The 20,592-nt window shown below is 36.8% G+C and overlaps 1 protein-coding gene and 1 pseudogene across 8 annotated transcripts in view; one reads left to right on the top strand and one right to left on the bottom strand.

The window, feature by feature from the left end:
• GTF2I (general transcription factor IIi) overlaps positions 1-20,592 on the bottom strand; it is a 129,205-nt gene that overhangs the window by 37,944 nt on the left and 70,669 nt on the right. For 2 of the 8 annotated variants that reach the window (XM_036308742.1, XM_036308748.1), the window contains exons 10-12: positions 13,629-13,688; positions 11,600-11,656; positions 9,175-9,237 (exon numbers count right to left, since the gene is read on the bottom strand). In XM_036308742.1, the coding sequence (XP_036164635.1) occupies positions 9,175-9,237; positions 11,600-11,656; positions 13,629-13,688 (180 nt within the window). Of the gene's footprint in view, positions 1-9,174; positions 9,238-11,594; positions 11,657-13,628; positions 13,689-20,592 lie in introns of those variants that run through there. The other 6 variants (XM_036308743.1, XM_036308746.1, XM_036308745.1 and 3 more) reach the window with 6 other exon arrangements.
• LOC118655905 lies at positions 18,168-19,276 on the top strand (annotated as a pseudogene).

Raw genomic sequence — 20,592 nt, 5'->3', positions numbered from 1 at the left:
GAAAAAGAAAACTGTCATCACTGGAGGAACAGACTAAATGACTGACAGCCACCACCTATTAAATCCTCAACAATCGAAAGATATGAGGGGACATGAAATATTTTAGTATTGTCATTTTCATCATATTTTTCCCAGTTACATTTCAAGTTTTCCTACTCTTTTGAGATGTGCTCAAGTGAATATATCTCATTTTCCCTGTTGTCTTCATTTTTTTACTTTGCTTCATTTGAACTGTCATTATAAAATTCCCCTTTTCCTCTCATACCTGCTCTGAGATAGCTGCTAGAATTATATTCAATTTATCTGTCAAGAAAAAGGATTTTAATGGAGACAGCTAGCTGGGGAGAGAAAATACAGCTTGAGCGGAAAATATTTAAATTTATATATAAAATTCAAGCATACATAAACAAGGGAGGTTGAGTAACTGTAACTATATATCAAACAACACACAAACAAAATTTATAGAATTAAAGAAATAGGACTACATTATTTGTGAAACAGGTAATATTGATTTGGTCAATACAAAACCTATGTAGAAATGAGCAATCAGATATTTAAGCACAGAATATAGACTTTTCAAGACATCTGTAGTAAGAGTTCACACTAATTTCCTCATGGATATGTCTGTAACTCAACACTGCTGATACCTTAATATAGCTAAAGCTAGAATTAAGGACATTTGGCCATCGTATAGTCTCTGAAAATGTCAAGTGGCACACTACTAAGATTTCTGCTTAAACACCATGTATAAATTATTGAAAATATAATTTAAGACATCTGTACTTAAAAATAAATGACAGAGAAGAACATAATTACTGTGTTAGACACTAGCAATAACAAAAAGATACCATTAAAATACAAACTACCTTTTTAGATCAGTATAACTTTCATTCTCATTTTATAGGCAAAGAAATGGGCTCAAAATGTTATGTGACTTAACCATGTCACATCATTAGATACTGTACCTGAGATTAGATCATGAGCAAAACTTTTCTTCCTAAACTAACAGGTAAACTATCAAACAGATAACATGAAATCCAAAATCAGCCTACTATACAATGTTGCCTGAGAGAGCAATAGATACTAATCAAGGAAAAAATCTGACGAATGCCTGAAATACTTGTATCTCATTGCTATCATTGCATCAGAGTAACCGACATTGTTGCCCTGGAGCCCTGACTTTGGCTTCTTCCTATAATGCCAACAGATATTCTGGAAACCTGTAATTATTTACTGACTATTCTAACCAACAGAAGAAAAAGGTACCAAAGTCACCAATACCAGATAAGGTGTTATTATGACTCATCTATGTGCTAGGAAAGACAAAGATGCTAATTTCAGGAAAACATCATATAGACAACTAATGACACTATGAAAATGTTCATGTGTTGCCCAGCCAGCGTGGCTCAGTGGTTGAGTGCCAACCCATGAAACAAGAGCTCACAGTTTGATTCCTGGTCAGGGCACATGCCTGGGTGGTGGGCTTGATCCCCAGTAGGGGACATGTAGGAGGCAGCCAATCAGTGATTCTCTCACATCACTGATGTTTCTATCTCTTCCTCCCATTTCCTCTCTGAAATCAATAAAAATATTTTAAAAAATTGTTTTTTATGTGAATACCACTGTAGAAATGCATGTTCAAATTTAGAAGAAAAAAACCCATCTATGGTAGAAAACTATTTAAAAAGGACAAACTGTCCTAGCTGGTTTGGCTCAGTGGATAGAGTGTCAGACTGTGGACTGAAGGGTCCCAGGTTCGATCCCGGTCAGGGGCACATGCCCGGATTGCAGGCTTGATCCCTAGTTGGGGGCATGTAGGAGGCAGCCAGTCAATGATTTTTTCCTCATCATTGATGTTTCTATCTCTCTCTCCCTTCTCTCTTCCTCTCTGAAATCAATAAAAATCTTTTTTTAAAAAAAAATTTTTTAAAATGACAAATAGTAAAATAAAACTTTTTTCTGTCACCTGGGCTTATAATTATTAAATTCCTACAAGAATTAAAAGTGGCCCTAACCAGTTTGGCTCAGTGGATAGAGCGTCAGCCTGCGGACTCAAGGGTCCCAGGTTCGATTCCGGTCAAGGGCATGTTCCTTGCTTGCGGGCACATCCCCCGTGGGGAGTGTGCAGGAGGCAGCTGGTCGATGTTTCTCTCTCATCGGTGTTTCTAACTGTCTATCCCTCTCCCTTCCTCTCTGTAAAAAATAAATAAAATATATTTTTTAAAAAAAAGAATTAAAAGTGGTCAAAAGATCTATAATAGATTATTAAGTAATTAGATTCAAACCCTAAATAGAAACATTTGAGAAAACATTAGGTATCTTTAAACATTTGGCGTTCGCCTGGCTGGCGTGGCTCAGTGGTTGAGCGTCAGCCTAAGAACCAGAGGTCACGGTTCAATTCCAGGTCAGGGTACATGCCCAGGTTGTGGGCCTGATCCCAGTGTGGGGCATGCAGGAGGCAGCCGATCAATGATCCTCTCTCATCATTGATGTTTCTATCTTTCTTTACCTCCCTCTCCCTTCCTCTCTGAAATCAATAAAAATATTTATAAATAAATAAATAAACAAGCAAATAAATAAAACATTTGGCCTTCAATTCTGAAAACATGATGCGAAAAATAAACACTTTTCCGCTGTCCAGATTTTTAGAGGCTTAAGAGTATTTATATGCTAGTTTCCAAAGATAAAATGAAATATACATTTCACCTACGAATATTATCAAAGCATTTTAAACATTCAATATTAATATTTCTGCCTAAACATTAAGCAATGGTGTTTAAAACAAAAGTATTTTCCCTATAGGATAATGTCATCTAAAATATCTATAGATCACCACTTAAACAGGTTGTTAATTGAATGAATTACATAAAATGAAAGCTGAAAGCGTATAAAATAAAAATATAGCTGTAGGATGGTAATGAAGAATTGCAGTTATTAATCTCAATTATAATCTAAACTGTTTAAAATTGAGGCCAAGATGAAAGGCCAAGAGTGCTTTTCTTAGTGTCAATACCTCACTTCTTCAGTCTATTTTACAAGAGAAAGAATTTAAAAGTATAAATATATTTACAAAAGTAACCTCAGTGATCATAAACAGGAAAAAGGCAAACCTGGGAGAGTATTTAACAAGAGAACATAAGATTTAGAATCTTTTTTTTTTTTTAAATATATTTTATTGATTTTTTACAGAGAGGAAGGGAGAGAGATAGAGAGTTAGAAACATCGATGAGAGAGAAACATCGATCAGCTGCCTCCTGCACGCCCCCCACTGGGGATGTGCCCGCAACCCAGGTACATGCCCTTGACCGGAATCGAACCCGGGACCCTTGAGTCCGCAGGCCGACGCTCTAGCCACTGAGCCAAACCGGTTTCGGCAAGATTTACAATCTTTAATCAATATTATAAAATATGAAAAAGTGATAAGTAATGAAGTTCAATCTACTAAATGGGAACAAATACAAAGAGATGAATCTAATTATTTGTGCTGATAAAATATCACGCCACACACATCATATGAAACATGGAATAAAGTCATAATAGCAATGAACTGAGCCACACCTTCCATTTTTTTCTCCAGTTTCTGCTAAAAAACAACTATAATTGGTGTTGAGAAAGGAGAAAATATGTTTATTGACCTCAAAATCAAAATTATTTCTCTGTATCAGAGAATATCAAATAAAGCTCCAAGAGTTACTTCTAATAATTGGGTCCAGCAATAGTACTGTTTTCTAAATAAGTGGAGTTTTAACATTATGAACCACTTTTGTGTAAAAAGACACTATTTCAGGATGCTTCAAAATTTAGCCCGAACTATTTATAGCATCAAAATTAAAAGCTTATAAAACAAGTTTCAAAATACTTAAATATGCAAAAGCTGTTATTCAAGACTATATAACAGTTATTCTACCAGTACTAACACAAGTGACTCCACACCTCAAAAAATGGCAGCAACAATTCCTAATTCAACATTTGTATTTAGAAATAAATCTTTTTTTCTTAGCATCGTATTTACAAATACACTTATCAATAAAACAGACTTCGGAGCTAAAATTTATTACTGCAATCTTATTGGTGAGTGCATTAATAGAATATAAAACATTTTCTGATACTCTAGTTTTCAATATAATCAAATTGGTAATTTTTTTAAAAATATATTTTATTGATTTTTTACAGAGAGGAAGGGAGAGAGATAGAGAGTTAGAAACATCGATGAGAGAGAAACATCGATCAGCTGCCTCCTGCACATCTCCTACTGGGGATGTGCCCACATCCCAAGTGCATGCCCTTGACCGGAATCGAACCTGGGACCCTTCGGTCCGCAAGCCGACGCTCTATCCACTGAGCCAAGCCGGTTTCGGCCAAATTGGTAATGTTTTATCAGATAATCTGACACTTATTCCAAGTAAACAAAAAAAATAAATTAAAATCAACCAGACTATGTATTTCCTTTAAAATTACTCAAAGCTATTAGTTTCCCTACACATTTCAAATTAATCCAGGTCATAACTCCTCTAAACACAAAATCTTCAAATGGGCCCGTGAGGCTTGGCTGGTTGAGTGTCATCCCATACACTGAGAAGTCACCGGTTTGGGTTGATTCTCGGTCAGGGCACATGCCCGGGTTGTGGGCTCGAGCCCCAGTAGGAGGTGTCCAGGAGGCACCAGATGGATGTTTCTCTCTCTCTCCCCCAATCTCCTTCCTTTTTCTTTAAGTTCAATAAAAAATACATTTTTAAAAAACTTTCAAATGCTAACCTACTCCACTACGGATTCTATGAACTGTCCAGTTACATTTATAAGATACGCACAATAATTAAACAATGACAAACAGCAAAGCTTATTGGCTCTATCTTTAGAACATACCCAGAATTCAACTCCTTATGTCCACTGCCACCGGCCACCTCTAAAGCACCATGTTATCTGCCCTAGACAATTGGAATAGCCTTGCAAGCTGGATTTCTTGCTGCCATTATGCTCTCCTCTCAGACTTTTGCAAGATAGCAGCCTTGCTTCTCCAAGGTAAAGGACAGAACCTGTCGCTCCTTTGTTTAAAACTCTGCAATGGTCTTTGCCTACCTTGCTCACTCCTAAATCTCTGCCACCTAGTACCTCCCAAGTACATACAAATTGCTGGCTATGTGCAGAATGATTAAATGAACACTTGATCTCTAGCTGGTTTGGCTCAGTGGATAGGGTGGCGGCCTGCGAACTGAAGGGTCCCAAGTTCAATTCAGGTCAAGGGCACATGCCCAGGTTGCAGGCTCAATTCCCAGTAGGGGGAGTGCAGAAGGCAGCCAATCAATGATTCTCTCTCATCATTGATGTTTCTATCTCTCTCTCCCTCTCCCTCTCCCTTCCTCTCTGAAATCAATAAAAATATTTTTAAAAAATAAATAAATGAACATTTGAATAGTATAATTTTTATTTATATGCAAGAGCCAAATATTTACCAAGGTCTTAACATGAATTTCACACAAGGATACCACCAGAAGATGACAGGTAAACAACCACTGAAACTCTAAAACAGAAATTATCTAAATGGCAGTCCATGTACCATATATGGTAATGTGAACCAATTATATGCAATATTTTGTTGAAATATTTATGTATATTTTTCAATGTATATAAAAAGGAAGTACAATTTAAAATGTCAAAGACAGTTTCACTTTGGAAGATGCAAAATTAATTTTTAAATGAATCCATTTAAAATCCATTGAAAGAAAAAACTTTAAGTAATGAATAGGATTAAGGTTTGGCCACAGCAGAATGAACACATGTGAATGACTCAGGTTTGGGAAACAATGCCCTAAGACCGTGGTTGGCAAACTGCGGCTCGCGAGCCATATGCGGCTCTTCCACAAAATACCACGTGCGGGTGTGCGTACAGTGCGATTGAAACTTTGTGGCCCATGCGCAGAAGTCGGTTTTCGGCCTGGGCGAGTCTATTTTGAAGAAGTACCGTTGATATTTGGCTCTGTTGACTAATGAGTTTGCTGACCACTGCCCTAAGAGAACTGCATGATTCAAAAACCTCTTTGAAAGCAAAAGACTTCCCATTACTAGCTTGCCCAAAATAGCTGGACCTCAAACAAGTGTGAGGTAAGGTTTTCTCTCCATGCATCAAAGATTTGACAGCAACTTGAATTTACTCTAATATATAGTCAGGATGTTTATGAAATGAAGGCTTGCACAGTGGTATTATTCCAAGGGCTCGTTCTCAAACCTAAGTTGCACAAGTTATAAATGTGTACCACTAATTTAAGTACAAGTGGACCACTACAAATGGAAGAGCACACCACCGGCAATGGGTAAGGAATATTATCCTGCAGAGATAATGCTCCTGCTCAACGCCATAACTCCACACAATCCTATAGAATAAAGAGGCAATATGCAAATTGACCCTCACATCATAACACTGTCACAAGATGGCGGCGGGCCCAGCAGGGGCAGGGCCGGCGGCCGCTCTGCACAACTTCTGTGGGCGTTTCCAAGGCCCCGCAGGGGCAGGGCCCGGCGGCCACTCCACGAGGCCTGGAGGCAGGGCATCAGGGCGGCACTCCAGGACTCAGGGCGGTCCCATGGCACACGGGGGGAGGGGGGTGGGAGTCCCGGGTCTCACGCAATTTCACATGATAGGTCACTAGTTTCAAATATAGATATCAGAGTTCAAGTACTGTGAAAAATCTGACAAACTTACGTGATGATCAAGTTCTTTTTTTATCTTTCCTACAAACTATTTGCAAAATGCAGAAAGATACAACAGGAGAAAATAAAAGTCATCCATGGGCATGCAGGATTATCTTCATTTATCTTCTTCCAGTATTTTTCTGAACAAAACTGACATCATTCTATATATACACTTTTTGTTTTAAACTTGCCTTGTTCATGAAGGGCAGGAACTTTTCCTCCAATTAAACAAATGACAATAGGGGTCTTTTTCTGGATCACTTATATATTTTTTTAAAACCACACTTTCAGTGCCTGTATATTTTTTTCTATTATAAGGATACTAGAGGCCCGATGCACGAAATTCGTCCAAGAGTAGGCCTTCCTTCCCCCAGCTGCCGGCACCGTCTTCCCTCTGGCACCTGGGACCCAGGCTTCCCTTGCAGCCCCGCCTTCGTCCAGAACATCCGGTCTAATTAGCATATTACGCTTTTATTTTTATAGATACTAAAAGTTAGTTCTCTAACTATAAATATTAAATGAGTTTCTACCATTTTGCAATAATCTTTCCAGAAAAACAATAACAATTTTTATCAAATAGATGTCCAAGTTCTCATTTGACCTTCCTTGTTAATATCAGACTTAACTTTATCCTCCTTAATGTATGGATAAAAAACAATTAGCAATTTAATTGAGGCTCATTATAGTTTGTTCACAAACATACATGCCATAGAAAATGCTACTCTGTAAAGTAATTACTTATACAGACCTGTATTTCACTGCTCTTCTGAACATATAGCCACCTATTTAGCAAAATTATATTACTTGTTGACAAATTTGGATAATGAAGCTTTTTATAGTATGTTTTAGTTTAAAAAAAATAAGACATCACTCCCTCCAAAGTCTTAAAATTGAAAGTACAGACACATTTCAGGTTCGTGAGCCATTTATTTTATCATTAACATCTCTTTAAAGGTCTTATACTATGAAAGTATATATTTACTTTCTAAACAAGTTTAATACAGTCTCTATCTCCTCTAAGATTTGATAAAAATAACCTGGTTATTTTCTAATTAAAGTTTTGTCCTAATAAATTTAAATAATAATCTAAATTTTTTCTATCTGTATAGAAGGAACGAAGTTCTCAGTATTTATAATATTTATAACTTCTTAAGATTTTCTTGATAGTTAATGAGGTTTATAACTAAAAACACAGACAATTAAATACAATCATTTAATGCTAAACTAGAAACAATTCAAAATTGTTTTTAGATTAGTAAAATTATATTAATGATAAAAAGAAATATATATTTATTATTTTGAGACAGGAAAGATGAGAAAAATTCTCATATTATGTGAAAGCTACCAATCAACTTATATTTTAGAAGCAATGAAGACACACATTTTGAATAGTTAGCTGTAAGTAGCCAAACACCATAACCAAGTGACACCAGGAGAAGACAGGTTGTTAAAGAGAGAAATAAAACCAAGGAAGGTTATGCAGCATTAAAAAAAAAAAAAAGATGAAGTACCAAGATGTATTATGGAAAAAAGCCAAACCTATGAGAAATGTGATATATGTGTATTTTAAATGTTCATTATAATGTTGCACATCATTTTTATAAAACCATATGTATGTATATACACACTCATATACATGTGTATACATACATCAAGTTATTTTTAGATTAATACACAATGAAATGAGTACAGGGGCTTTAGAGCAGGGCAGGTGTAAATATAACTTAGTACAGTTTAATTTGTTGTATTGTTTCAATATTTTTCCGTAAGAAAAACTTATTTTGAGGGGAAAAATTTATAGAGTAGTACAAGACAATTTAAAAGGAAAAAAATCAATATGCACTTAATAATTATGAAATGATAATGTTAATAATTCTATTAGCTGAATTTTTAAATAGCTCAGGACAAACTGGCACATCTGCATTCATGCATTATGAAGAAGAAAAAACTAGGTTTAAAGCAACCTGAGCTAAAGAGATTAGTTTAGACTATAGTATAGCTACTGATTCAAAAACAGTTTTTAAGAGCAGATTACATGTTAGCCTCTAATAGTATTTTAAGGGGAAAACTTGCTTTAAAAACTGACTGAACTATCAACACTCTCTTCCTCTACTTTACTCAAGTAAATATCAGTGTTACTGATATTAGATCTGGCTATCACAGCCTGTAACAGATTATAGAATCTGGTTTCATGTGCATCTAGTCTGGTCATAGTTTTGGTTTTTTATTCTCAATTCCCAATGATAGGAAGTATAGTCTGGTCCACCGCTCATTTTCATGGTTTACTTTTCTTGTCTAAAACTCCCAAAGCACTGGGTGCACTGTTGAGAAGTGGGCTGCTTTGGTCACACATACACATATATACTTCAATTTTTATCACAAGTTTCCTTTAAGAATGAATGAAATGCGTACTTAGAAATGTGAATGAGACAAGTGTTTTTATGACCAGAAGTAAACTTTTGGAATCAAGGCTTTTCAATAACTAACCTTCAATAGTCACCTCAACTTCAGGGTCCTCACTTGTTTCTGAAGGGACATGTTGAGTAGAATCTTGAAAAAAATAAAATTCTAAAATGACATTCATTATAAAGCACTTTCTATATGTTCCAACATTTTATTGATCTGATACTCAAAAAGCAGCCTACTATAAAATTTTACTGGCATTTTAATTCATCTCATATTTATTAAGATATAGGATCCCTTCAATTATAAATAGGGATAAAAAATAGAAAAATTCTGGAAAACTATTACATAATACCAAGTTAACTGCATTAATGGACTAAAAAAAACCTTGCATTTTTAGGAGTAAGGTTATAATGAAGTCACAGTTATTTTCCTGCTGTAACTAGAAAATGCTAGAATAAAAATTAAGACTTAAAAAAAAAAACCCTATTTCTCCTCCCCTTTCAGAAATCTGAGTGCTTTATATTTTTAAATAAAACCACAATTTTTTGTAGTGGGGCCCTTCAGACCAAGAAAATGACTATAAAAATGCATATAGGACTATATCCCCTAATTTTATATGCAAGATACTTTCTAAAATAAAATATTTTATTAATATTTGTTGTTACTGCACAAAACAAATATATGTACATCAGAATGTTAGTGCTAGAAGCTAGAAAGTATTTTTATCAACTCTCTTTGATTTTGCAAAGGTTGAGAGATTAATTGATTTGCCAAAGATTATGTTTATTGGTTAGTAAAAGAATAAAGACCAGAACCCAGGTTTGATTTAACTCTATTAACATTGCAATACAATAAAAATCTCCTCAAAAATACAGTATTTGAAAAGCCTAGTATCTAATGACAGAATTGTAAATTGTGAAGTAATTCATACTGCCTGATGAACCCTGTCCCATGTATCTTATATACAGGTATTTCATGGTAAATACTACCTATTCAAAATAGAAGGTTTTGTTACAGAGAAACACATAATTACCTTCACACAGTAAAACATAAAAAAAAAAAATTCATGCACATTATCTTCTATAAATAGATCTTTTAAAAAAACCCACTAAAGTATTTAAAATGAGCATCTTAGTATTTCTGCAAGAAATGTATTCCATTTAGAAACCCTAATTCTAAAATTGAATTTAGAAAGGTTAGCTAACATTTGAGAGACCTTAAGAACTCCCTCCACTCAGACCGGGTAAAATATCAGAGTAATAATTTTTAAAAATTAAATGAAAAAGCAAATATACGGAATAAAAAGTTACAAAATAGACTCAATTTTTATCCAGAAAATAAAGTACAATACAACTAGTTTATGAGAGAAATAATAATTCTAAAATAAGACTCAGTTATATTACCAGTCATTTTCCTTGGGAACAACCTACAAAAACTTTTTTGAAACTATATAAACCACTTAGAAATTGGAAGCCATTTTACATGCTAACAGTTTAACTCAAGAGTCCAGTAACTTAAAAATCTGTACCACAGTTAAATATTCATTCAATCCCGAGAGCAAAGGAGGATGGCTAGTAAATAGAAAAAGTAGTTCATGGGGTAGTTGTGGGTATAAAAATAAGCAGAGGAAATCTTTCTTTTATTAATCTTATATAGAATGCATTACTCTACTCTAAAAAATGGCACCATTAGCCCTGGCCAATGTTGCTCAGTTGGTAGAGCATCGTCCCATGCACTGATAAGTCAATTCCCGGTCAGGGCACAAGCCTGGGTTGCAGGCTTGAGATCCAATAGGGCGCGTGAAGGAGGCAGCTGATCAATGTCTCTCCATCTCATGAATGTTTCTTTCTCTCCCTTTCCCTTTCTCTATCTTTAAAATCAATAAAAACAGATTTGTTTTAGTGGCATCATTAAGTATGTTTAAAAAGGAAATATGAACCGAGCCAGTAATAATTGTAATTCTAAAATACTGAAACCTTTCCTTCTTTAAAAAATGTTAATATGGCACAAGATGACCAGAAAAAAAAAAAAAAGGTCAGCATTTTGCATCAGGAAGTACTACTTACCTAAGTTTTCATCTCATATGCTTTATTATTCATACAATAAAAGAGGTATATTACATCTTAGGACTAAGAAAAAAAACCTGTTGGCTAAGAAAGCATATCAAAATAATCATCTTTTTTTTTTTCCCCCCAAATAAGGTGTTTTAAGGATAGTATCTCTAGCCCTAGGTGGTTTGGCTCAATGGATAGAGCAGTCGGCCTGTGGAATGAAGGGTCCCAGGTTCGTCCCGTCAAGGGCACATGCCTGGGTTGCAAGCTCGATCCCCAGCAGGGGGCGTGCAGGAGGCAGGTGATCAATGATTCTCATCATTGATGTTTCTATCTCTCCCTCTCCCTTCCTGTCTGAAATTATTAAGAATATATTTTTTAAAAAAACAGTATCTCTATAATATAGAACAAACATAAGATAAATACAGCAAAATAAAAATCCCTTTATTTCTAACCTTCTGCTGGTACTTCCACTTCTGTTCCTTCATTGCCCTCTGAAGAATGATGGCTTCCTAAAATGAAAATAAACCACATATAATAAAGCAATAAAAACTGACATAGAAAGAAGAGAAACTAGGTAACAGTGCAAAAAAATTAAAACATGTAACACAACATATACAAACTAATTCTTTAACTCCTGAGTAGTTATTTCAAACAATGCAATCTAATTCAGATAACATTTAACACTTCACTTGAAAACTCAAAGAAATTATTTAAAAATGTAAAACATATAGTGTCAACCTAAGTAGGTTTGGGGATTTATAGTTAGTTACTATAACTACACAATATAATTACTAATAGATGTTAGAATTTGAGAAATAGAACAATTATGTTTCAAAGTACCATGCTCATCCGCCAATGACACGCACACACAGAAACACACAAATCAAAGTCTTCCTTTGCTCATAGACTATTCAATATAGATAAACAAGTTCAGGTTTTGCTGTGAAATGTTTCCTACTTTCTATTTTTACTGTGGTGGGAGCTATGGAAACTCAATCCTCATTATTTAGTCAAAGTTGTATTTAAAGGACATTTGTAAATTAAAATTTAAGATACTACCTTTAGTCTCAAAAGCATTTTAATTCAGGTAATATACTCTGCCTGCTTCTAAAAACTGGAACATAAAGCAATGTATCAAGTTAGGCAGTCACAAGGTAAACAGGCTCACCATAATAGAGCAGAAGCTTTACGCACAAATAGGAAAATAGTCCACTAAATTATTAGAGAGCCACTTAGGATTAAGTACCCAAACTGCCCCCAAATACTCATCCTCTGCCCTTGAAATGTCTGAGCTACCAACATGGAAAAGGTTAAAAGTCACCGCCTTTGTGTATAAATATATTACCTATGAGTAAATCCCATGGGGAGAAGGGAAACAAAATTGAATTTATCATCCACTGATAACTAATTTCAGAAACTATACATACAACTAAACATACAACAGTGAGACATAAGTTTTAAATATATTTTATCTTGATTTTTAAAAAGCATTGATTACAGTTTCAAAAACTCTCACTCAGTGTCTAGTACTTTTGAATTTAAAATGCCATAATTATCTTGGGATTTTTTTCCACTTCATATTATGAAAACTCACCTGAACTCAAAAGACTAGATAAACCTATAAATCTAGAGCCATGAATTATTCTTTAATTAACTTTTCAATATACTTTCTCAACAAACAGTCCCTTCCCTCAGTTTTTAAAACGTCAACATTTGGATTTATTCTTTGACTCCAATGTCGAAGAAAACAAAAATGTGAGGTCAAAGTAATGAGAGGTAATGAATAAGAAACCAGTACTTAAAAAAGGAAACATTAGGTAAAAAATAAGAACACTTAAGGTGGTTGTTCCACTTTCACAATATTACATGTAAACAATGATTCTTTGTGTCCTTTTGTTCTCTTTAAATCTAAAATAAGCAATTATATTTACATTAAAGAATAAAGCTAAAGAAAGTAAATCTTATGTGCTCAAAGCCAGAGTAGATAGAATTAAAAGCCATCACAAATAGCCTATGATCATCAAGTTAGGGAACACTATACAAAAATTCTCAAAAAGTATTCAATTTATAAACGTAGCGATTTACAAGTGAATTTTTACAATTTCTCAAAAAGCTAAGTATCAACATGACCTTATCGATATTCACATTACTAACTATACAATAAAAACCTTACTTCTGACTATTCTGATATAAGGTATAAATGTGTACTTTACCTTAAATATGAAAGTGTGTCATGTACCCATTTCGAGATTCATTACTAGATTCACAAAAGGGAAAATTGGTTTTGAAAAATTGTTGCTTGTGAAGTTCATTTATATGTTTTTCAAAAAAAAAAAAAAAAAAAGGCCAATACATTTTTTTCCTTTTCCATTTAGAAAAGTAATAATACAGATATAAATACTAAAATACAGTCTGTTCAATATAAAGAAACATTAAATAAAAACAATATGTGGAAAAATGGAAGTGAAAAGTTATATATACCTTGCAAAGACTTCGAAAGGGGGAGTTTGTCATCAACATCATCAGTTTCAGAAGGGCCTGCTTTGGAATACAAAGATAGAACTTCAACAGTAATCCCAAAAATGTATTTTGGGTCACTTAGTAAAGAAATGTGGGTGAAAGATATGGAATAACACAGCCTTTTCATGAAGGGGGGAAAAAAAGGCACAATTAAAAAAAAAATGACTGACAAAATGAGTGGTGCCAATTTATGGTCTCAGTGAGTGGGAAAAGTGGGCTCAGGCAAATTCATATCTAGACAGTGAAAAGAAATTTTGAAAATGACTAGACATATGGATTGAATGGGAATGATATGTCTAAAATGGTGAATGTGGCTTTTTTAAACACTAACGGGTACATAACAGCAAACTGCAACTTTTATGTTATACAGATTGTAAGTGCAGGTTTATCTTACAAGGCGTATTTGTTTCTTCCTTGACAAATATTTGTTTAATTTTTTGTCATACTGAAGAAAAGTGCAGAATCAAATTGTTAAACCTTTCTTAGGATCTCTACAATCATGTAATTAAACTATGAGTACACTTGAATCTCCTTTGAAATTGAAACATGACAAACTAACAGTTAATTCAGAATCTCCCTTTTCTGCAGATTCATCAACACCTTTTAATAACTTAACATGGTTTTTCCCAATATTAACATATAAAATATTTTGGGCTCATTAAGCCTTCACAAAATGCTATAGAAATTAAGGTAACACATAAGCATGTATTATTCAATCATTTTAGTAATGAAACATTTAAAACAGAAAAAAAAGTGTGTTCAATGATTAACATAAAACATGTTCTTGCATGAATATGAATACAAACCATCTCACTATCTGAATATTATTTGGAAAATATCCTAAGACTCTTAAAAGGTTTGGAATGCATAAGGAATTTCAGAGGCACAAACCCACACATTATTAAGCAAGGAACACATCATAGAGGAACACAATTTAATAGAAAATACAAAAATTATTTATATTTGGAATCTCAACTAAGAGCAAGACACTGAATGAAAGAGACCTGAATTCAAATGCCAGATTCACTGCTTCCTAGTCATGGGTTCCTGGGCAAAGATATACAGAAAAAAATTAATTAAATTATAGCTAAGGGTAGTAACTAACTTCTAAATACTGCTTAGTCACTTTTTCAAAAGTTTAGCTATGTCAGTGGTTCTCAACCTTCCTAATGCCGCGACCCTTTAATACAGTTCCTCATGTTGTGGTGACCCCCAACCATAAAATTATTTTCATTGCTACTTCATAACTGTAATTTTGCTACTGTTATGAATCGTAATGTAAATATCTGATATGCAGGATATATTTTCATTGTTACAAATTGAACATAATTAAAGCCTAGTGATTAATCACAAAAACAATATGTAATTATATGTGTTTTCCGATGGTCTTAGGTGAACCCTGTGAAAGGGTCGTTCGACCCCCAAAGGGGTCGTGACCCACAAGTTGAGAACCACTGAGCTATGTGCTATTTCCAATATTGATCTGTTCCTAAATTCTTTTTCATGAGGTCCTCTTTAAGTCAAAGTATATTTCTTTTTTTAAAAATAAATCTTTATTGTTCAGATTATTACAGTTGTTCCCCGTTTTTCCCCCCATAGCTCTCCTCCACCCAGTTCCTACCCCACCCTCTGCCCTTATCCCTCCACTGTCCTCATCCATAGGTGTACGCTTTTTGTTGCCGGGTCATACACATGGAAAATGTAGATATTTCCATCCGCGACGTGTCCCTGTGTGACCGTCGCAGCCTCACAGGGGCCATCTCAGCCACACAGGGGCCATCTCAGCCACACAGGGACCGTCTCAGCCTCCCAGGGGCTGTCTCATCCTCACCGGGACTGTCAGCCTCGCAGGGGCCGTCTCAGCCTTGCAGGGGCCGGCGCAGCCTCGCAGGGGGCGCCACAATCCACGTTGGAGGTGAAGGTGCGAGACAGAAGCTCTCTCGCTGTCTCTCCTGCTGCTTCCTTGCGTATCGCCGATGTTGGAAGTTTCTGAGAGCAATCTGCAGGTGCTGGACATCATACTTTAACTGGTCAACACGAAGTTTGGTATTCTGTCTTTTGTTGGGTGGCTCCTTGCTGGACAAAATCTCCAGGCATTCTTGCTGGCTGAATATCTGGTATGCTTGCTTGGATTTCATTTTCTACTAAGTGCACAGACTGCTTGTCTGCCGTCTCCTAGCTTCCCATGTGAGACTGGATCTGGTGGACCTGTTTGTGCATTTGCTGGTACAGCGGTTCAATGTTGCCAGCCCAGCCGGGACCCATTCTGGCTTCCTCCAAACCTGATTCTGCTTCTTGAGTGTGTTCCTTATGGGTGCGAGGAGCTGAAATATGCAGTATGTTGGGTTAAGGTGCAAAAGCGCAGGTGGTTCTTTTTGTGCTGCTGGCACAGCTTGGGCGGGGATGTAAATTGAGTAGGGCGGGTTCTCAGGGAGTCACCAGGGCGGAGCAAACAGCAATGGCGTCTCCGCGACTCCGCGTCCCCGGGTGCCGGACGCCGGAGAGCAGCCCTGAGAGAAAGCCGCCCTTGCTTTCCGACCCGCTGCAAGGCTGTCCCGCCTCTCCCCGTAGGGGTCTGGGACCTCAGAATCCCGCCCCAAACAAGCTCAGTGGATTTGAGAGTTTGTAACCCCTTTTGATTGAAAACAACCGCGCATCCAGTTGCAGCCCGCCTGGCGCGCGACTCTGTACCTCTGTTCTTGGAGCCTCTGCACATCCTACTCAGTCTCAATGCTCTTCTTTCTTTCCTTCCAGCTGTAGAACTTCCACTGGGGCAGCTTTCCCATGGTTCTGAATGATAGCTGTTTTGTCTTATAGTTGGTATTTTCAATGTTGTTGTGGGAGGCAGCACGCACAGGTCTGTACCTTACGCCGCCATCTTGGTTCTTCCCAAAGTATATTTCTTAGGATTTCCATTATACAGAATTTCTATTTTAAATAACCTGTTTATTACTGAGTTCTAAATTACATTATGTTCAGGGAATTTTTAAAGGCTATCTGTGAGCAAGTATAAAGTCAATTTTTGTGAAAGATCCATGCTTTGTAAATAAACACTTATTTGCTAGAGTTCTAGATATACATCAATTAGCTCATGTTTTTAAATTGTACAGTTCAAATATTCTATTTATCATGTATAAGTAACTCAATGACTAGAGATCTGTAAATATACCCTAATTCTGTCAATTCTTTATTTCTATTTTTATTATGATGCTACCATTTTAGGTATATAAAATTAATGATGACTTTATCAACTTAGTGACTTATCCTATCTAGAGGCCCGGTGCACGAAATCCCTGCATGGGTAGGGTCCCTAGGACTGGCCGACCATCAGGGCCGATCTGTGGGGTGACTGGTGTGGTGATGGGGTGGGGAGGAGTAGAGGAGGGCGCCGCTGGCACCCACCTTGGCTGGCTTGGCACTGCCTGCTTGCTGGCCCCGCCCCCTGACTCCCACCGGTCACCTCCCCCTGCAGGGCAACCAGCAGGGAGATCAGGGTGCCCCCACTGGCACCCGCCTTGGCTGGCCTGGGGCCTGAGGCTGGGGGCAGCTCCTGCACTGAGGGTCTGCTCTCTGGTGATCAGTGTGCATCTGGTTCAGCTGGTTGTTCTGCTGTTCAGTCAATTTGCATATTAGGGTTTTATTATGTGGAATAAAAGGCTAATATGCAAATTGTCCCCTCGAAGGGGAGTTCAACCTGGGGATGGGGTTGGCCAACCAACAGCTAGTGGCCCCCCACCCATCTGGCCAATTGGGGCTGGCCACGGGACCCCTATGGGTGCACGTGCACCAAGCCTCTAGCTACTATACATATTCTGTAGTCTTACTCTTTATACATGTTACTTTTTCTTTTCGATTTCCTTTAGCATACTGACATAGATCATTAAAATTTCTAATTATCTATGATGTTTCATTTTAGCTATAAAGGTGGGTTTTTAACAAATGTTTTCATTGATTTTTTTTTTTTTTTTAAGAGAGAAAGGAAGGGAGAGGGAGAGACAAAAACATCGATATGAGAGTGGCTGCCTCCTGCACACTCCCAACTGAGGACTGAGCATGACCTGGAATGGAACCACCCAACCAACAGAGCCACAGGGCCAGGGCTTACTCTGTATCTTTTACCAGCATACATTTGGAATTTGATCCTCACACTCAAAATGCTAGTAATGTCTACCAGGCATTGTGAAAATCGAGTGTTACCAACAGTCACATCTGAGGACCACTACCTTAGAAGAAGACTGACATGGGAATACCGAAAGTTTTGGAGGAAAACATAAATGTCCTTATGTAGAAGAATGAACACATGACCACACAATATAACCACCACAATAAGAATATTAAATCTACATGTGACAAAATACATATACCTTGGAAACATATATTGAAGGACTGATACATAAGAACATATACAAGTGGCCCGGGCGCCGAGCGGGGGCAGCGGCAGCCCCCTTCCAGCGGGGACAGCCTGTGTGGGCGCTGAGGGGGCCGGGCCCAGCCTTGCGCATGTTGCTGGGTAACGGTCCTGCTCCCCACCGTAGTGTACCCCAAGAGTCGGCCTTTGCGGGGGAGGCCGCGGTGTTTTGGAGGAAACCGGAAGCCCGTGCTGACCCCTGGCGACCTGTTTGGAACACAGGGGAGCTGGGGAATTCAAACTCAGAGGCCCTACCTAGCCTGACAGGCTTACAGGCGCTCTATTAGATGAAGAAACAAGTTCTATGGGACGAGAACAAGTAAATAAGGCCTATATGCATATCAAGAGGTTTGTACCGATAGAGCTAATTTAAAGAGCAAATTGGATTAAATGAACAGACAACTCTGAAACTTTGAAAGTACTGAATGAACAGCTGCAGTCTAAAGAAGTAGAAATCCTCCAGCTAAGAACAGAGGTGGAAACTCAGCAGGTGATAAGGAATTTAAATCCACCTTCATCAAACTGGGAGGTGGAAAAGTTGAGTTATGACCTGAAGATCCATGACTTGGAACAAGAACTAGAACCAATAAAGAAAGAATTTAACAATCTCAGAATAGAACTACAAAACACCAAACAAACGCATCCATCTCAGGAAGACAATCTGCAGAGCAAAGCTCTCCAAAGACTAAGCATTTCAAATGATGATATGCAAAATGTATACTGGGAGCTGAAGAGAGAAATGTCTAATTTACATCTGGTGATTCAAGTACAAGTTGAACTACTGAGAAAACTGAAAACCCCAACTGCGATCAAGAAAACCTGCACTCCTGTAGGATTTATGGAAGACCTTGGGAAAGACAGCACAAAACTGCACTTGATGAATTTCACTGCAACATACAAAAGACACCCCCTCTATCACCAAATGGTAAAACTCTTTGTCGTAAAGATTTTATCAGAGAAAGCAATTCTGCAATCATGGACAGATAACGAGAGACCCATTCCTCATGACTATTCAAACTTTCAGGAACACTACTCGTATGACAGAAATTCCCTGGAAGATAATTCTTGGGTACTCCCAAGCCCTCCTAAATCAAGTGAGACAGCATTTAGGAAGACTAAAAATAAAACTTTACCTTTACCCATCCTGCCACCCCCCTTTAACTTGGATCAACGTAATCAAAACTGCCTTTATAAGAATTAATTCTGAAGAGATCTGTGACTTGGTCATGAGGTTGCTGTCCTCCCACAAAGATACTCTTGAGAAATTATTTAATAAACTGAAAGCAGGTTTTGATTAAACTTTTGCAAAGTTCTTCAATGTACACATTTGCACATACTGTACTGTATTATATAGTTGACTTCCCAGTATACGAGAGCAACCCTCCGGCTTCACATTCTGGCTAAGAATCAGATATATACTACTAATAAATTAATAAACTTGAGGTGTTTCAAAAAGAAAAGAGAACATATACACAACAACATATACAGTATGATACCATTTGTATCAAGCTTAAAAACAGAAAATATTATACATATAATGGATATAGATAGATAGATACTTCTCTGGGGATATATACACAGTAACAGTATAAAATCATTATGAGGAAGGACGACCATCATTTCAAGACAATGGCTAACTCAGGAGGAACATGGGAGAAAGTGGGAATCCGAAGAGCTCAAAGGAGGGTGTCAATTACATTTTTGGCATGTTATGTCATGTGGGAATGGGGACAAGAAAATATTAAGATTCAGTAAACCTGAGCAAATGTACATTTTGCTTGTAGATTTTAAACATTTCATTTTAAAAAGCATTTTAGAAATTATAATACAGCAATGCAAATAAATGAAGTATACCCAACAATACGTCTCACAAATTGCTTTACAAAAGAAGCCTAAAACAAAGAGTACATGCTGAAGGATTCTATTTACATGAAATACAAAACAGAAAAACTAATCTAGGCTGTTACAAGTCAGGACAAGGGTTGGTTGCCAGGAAAGTAGTCAAAGGGAAAGAACTTCTAAGATACACTTAAGAGGCATAAAGCACAAGTGACAAATCTGAAAGGAGAAACAGATAAACCCACAGAGACCATTTGACATTTTAATACTCTTGCAATTTATAGAACAAGTAGACAGAAATATCAGTAAGGATACAGCAGATCCGTACCACTGTATCAACCAACCTTAACAAAGTTAAAATAACCAAAATTATACAAAGAATGTTCTCTAAACACAATGGAAATAAACTAAAAATTGGTAACAGAACCATATCTGAAAAGTCCACAAGTATAGGGAAATTAAACTACACACTTCTTTATAAATCACAGAACAAAGAGGAAATCACAAGAGAAAGTAGAAAATATTTTGAATTGAATGAAAATACAAATCAAAGTTTATGGGATAGTGCAAAAGTAATGCTTAAGAGGGAAGTTGCCGAAACCGGTTTGGCTCAGTGGATAGAGCGTCGGCCTGCAGACTGAAAGGTCCCAGGTTCGATTCCGGTCAAGGGCATGTACC

Source organism: Myotis myotis, unplaced genomic scaffold (assembly GCF_014108235.1).
Source record: "Myotis myotis isolate mMyoMyo1 unplaced genomic scaffold, mMyoMyo1.p scaffold_m19_p_5, whole genome shotgun sequence".
Lineage (NCBI taxonomy): Eukaryota > Metazoa > Chordata > Mammalia > Chiroptera > Vespertilionidae > Myotis > Myotis myotis.
Note: the sequence above shows the minus strand (reverse complement) of the source record. Positions and strands in the feature narration are given on the sequence as shown.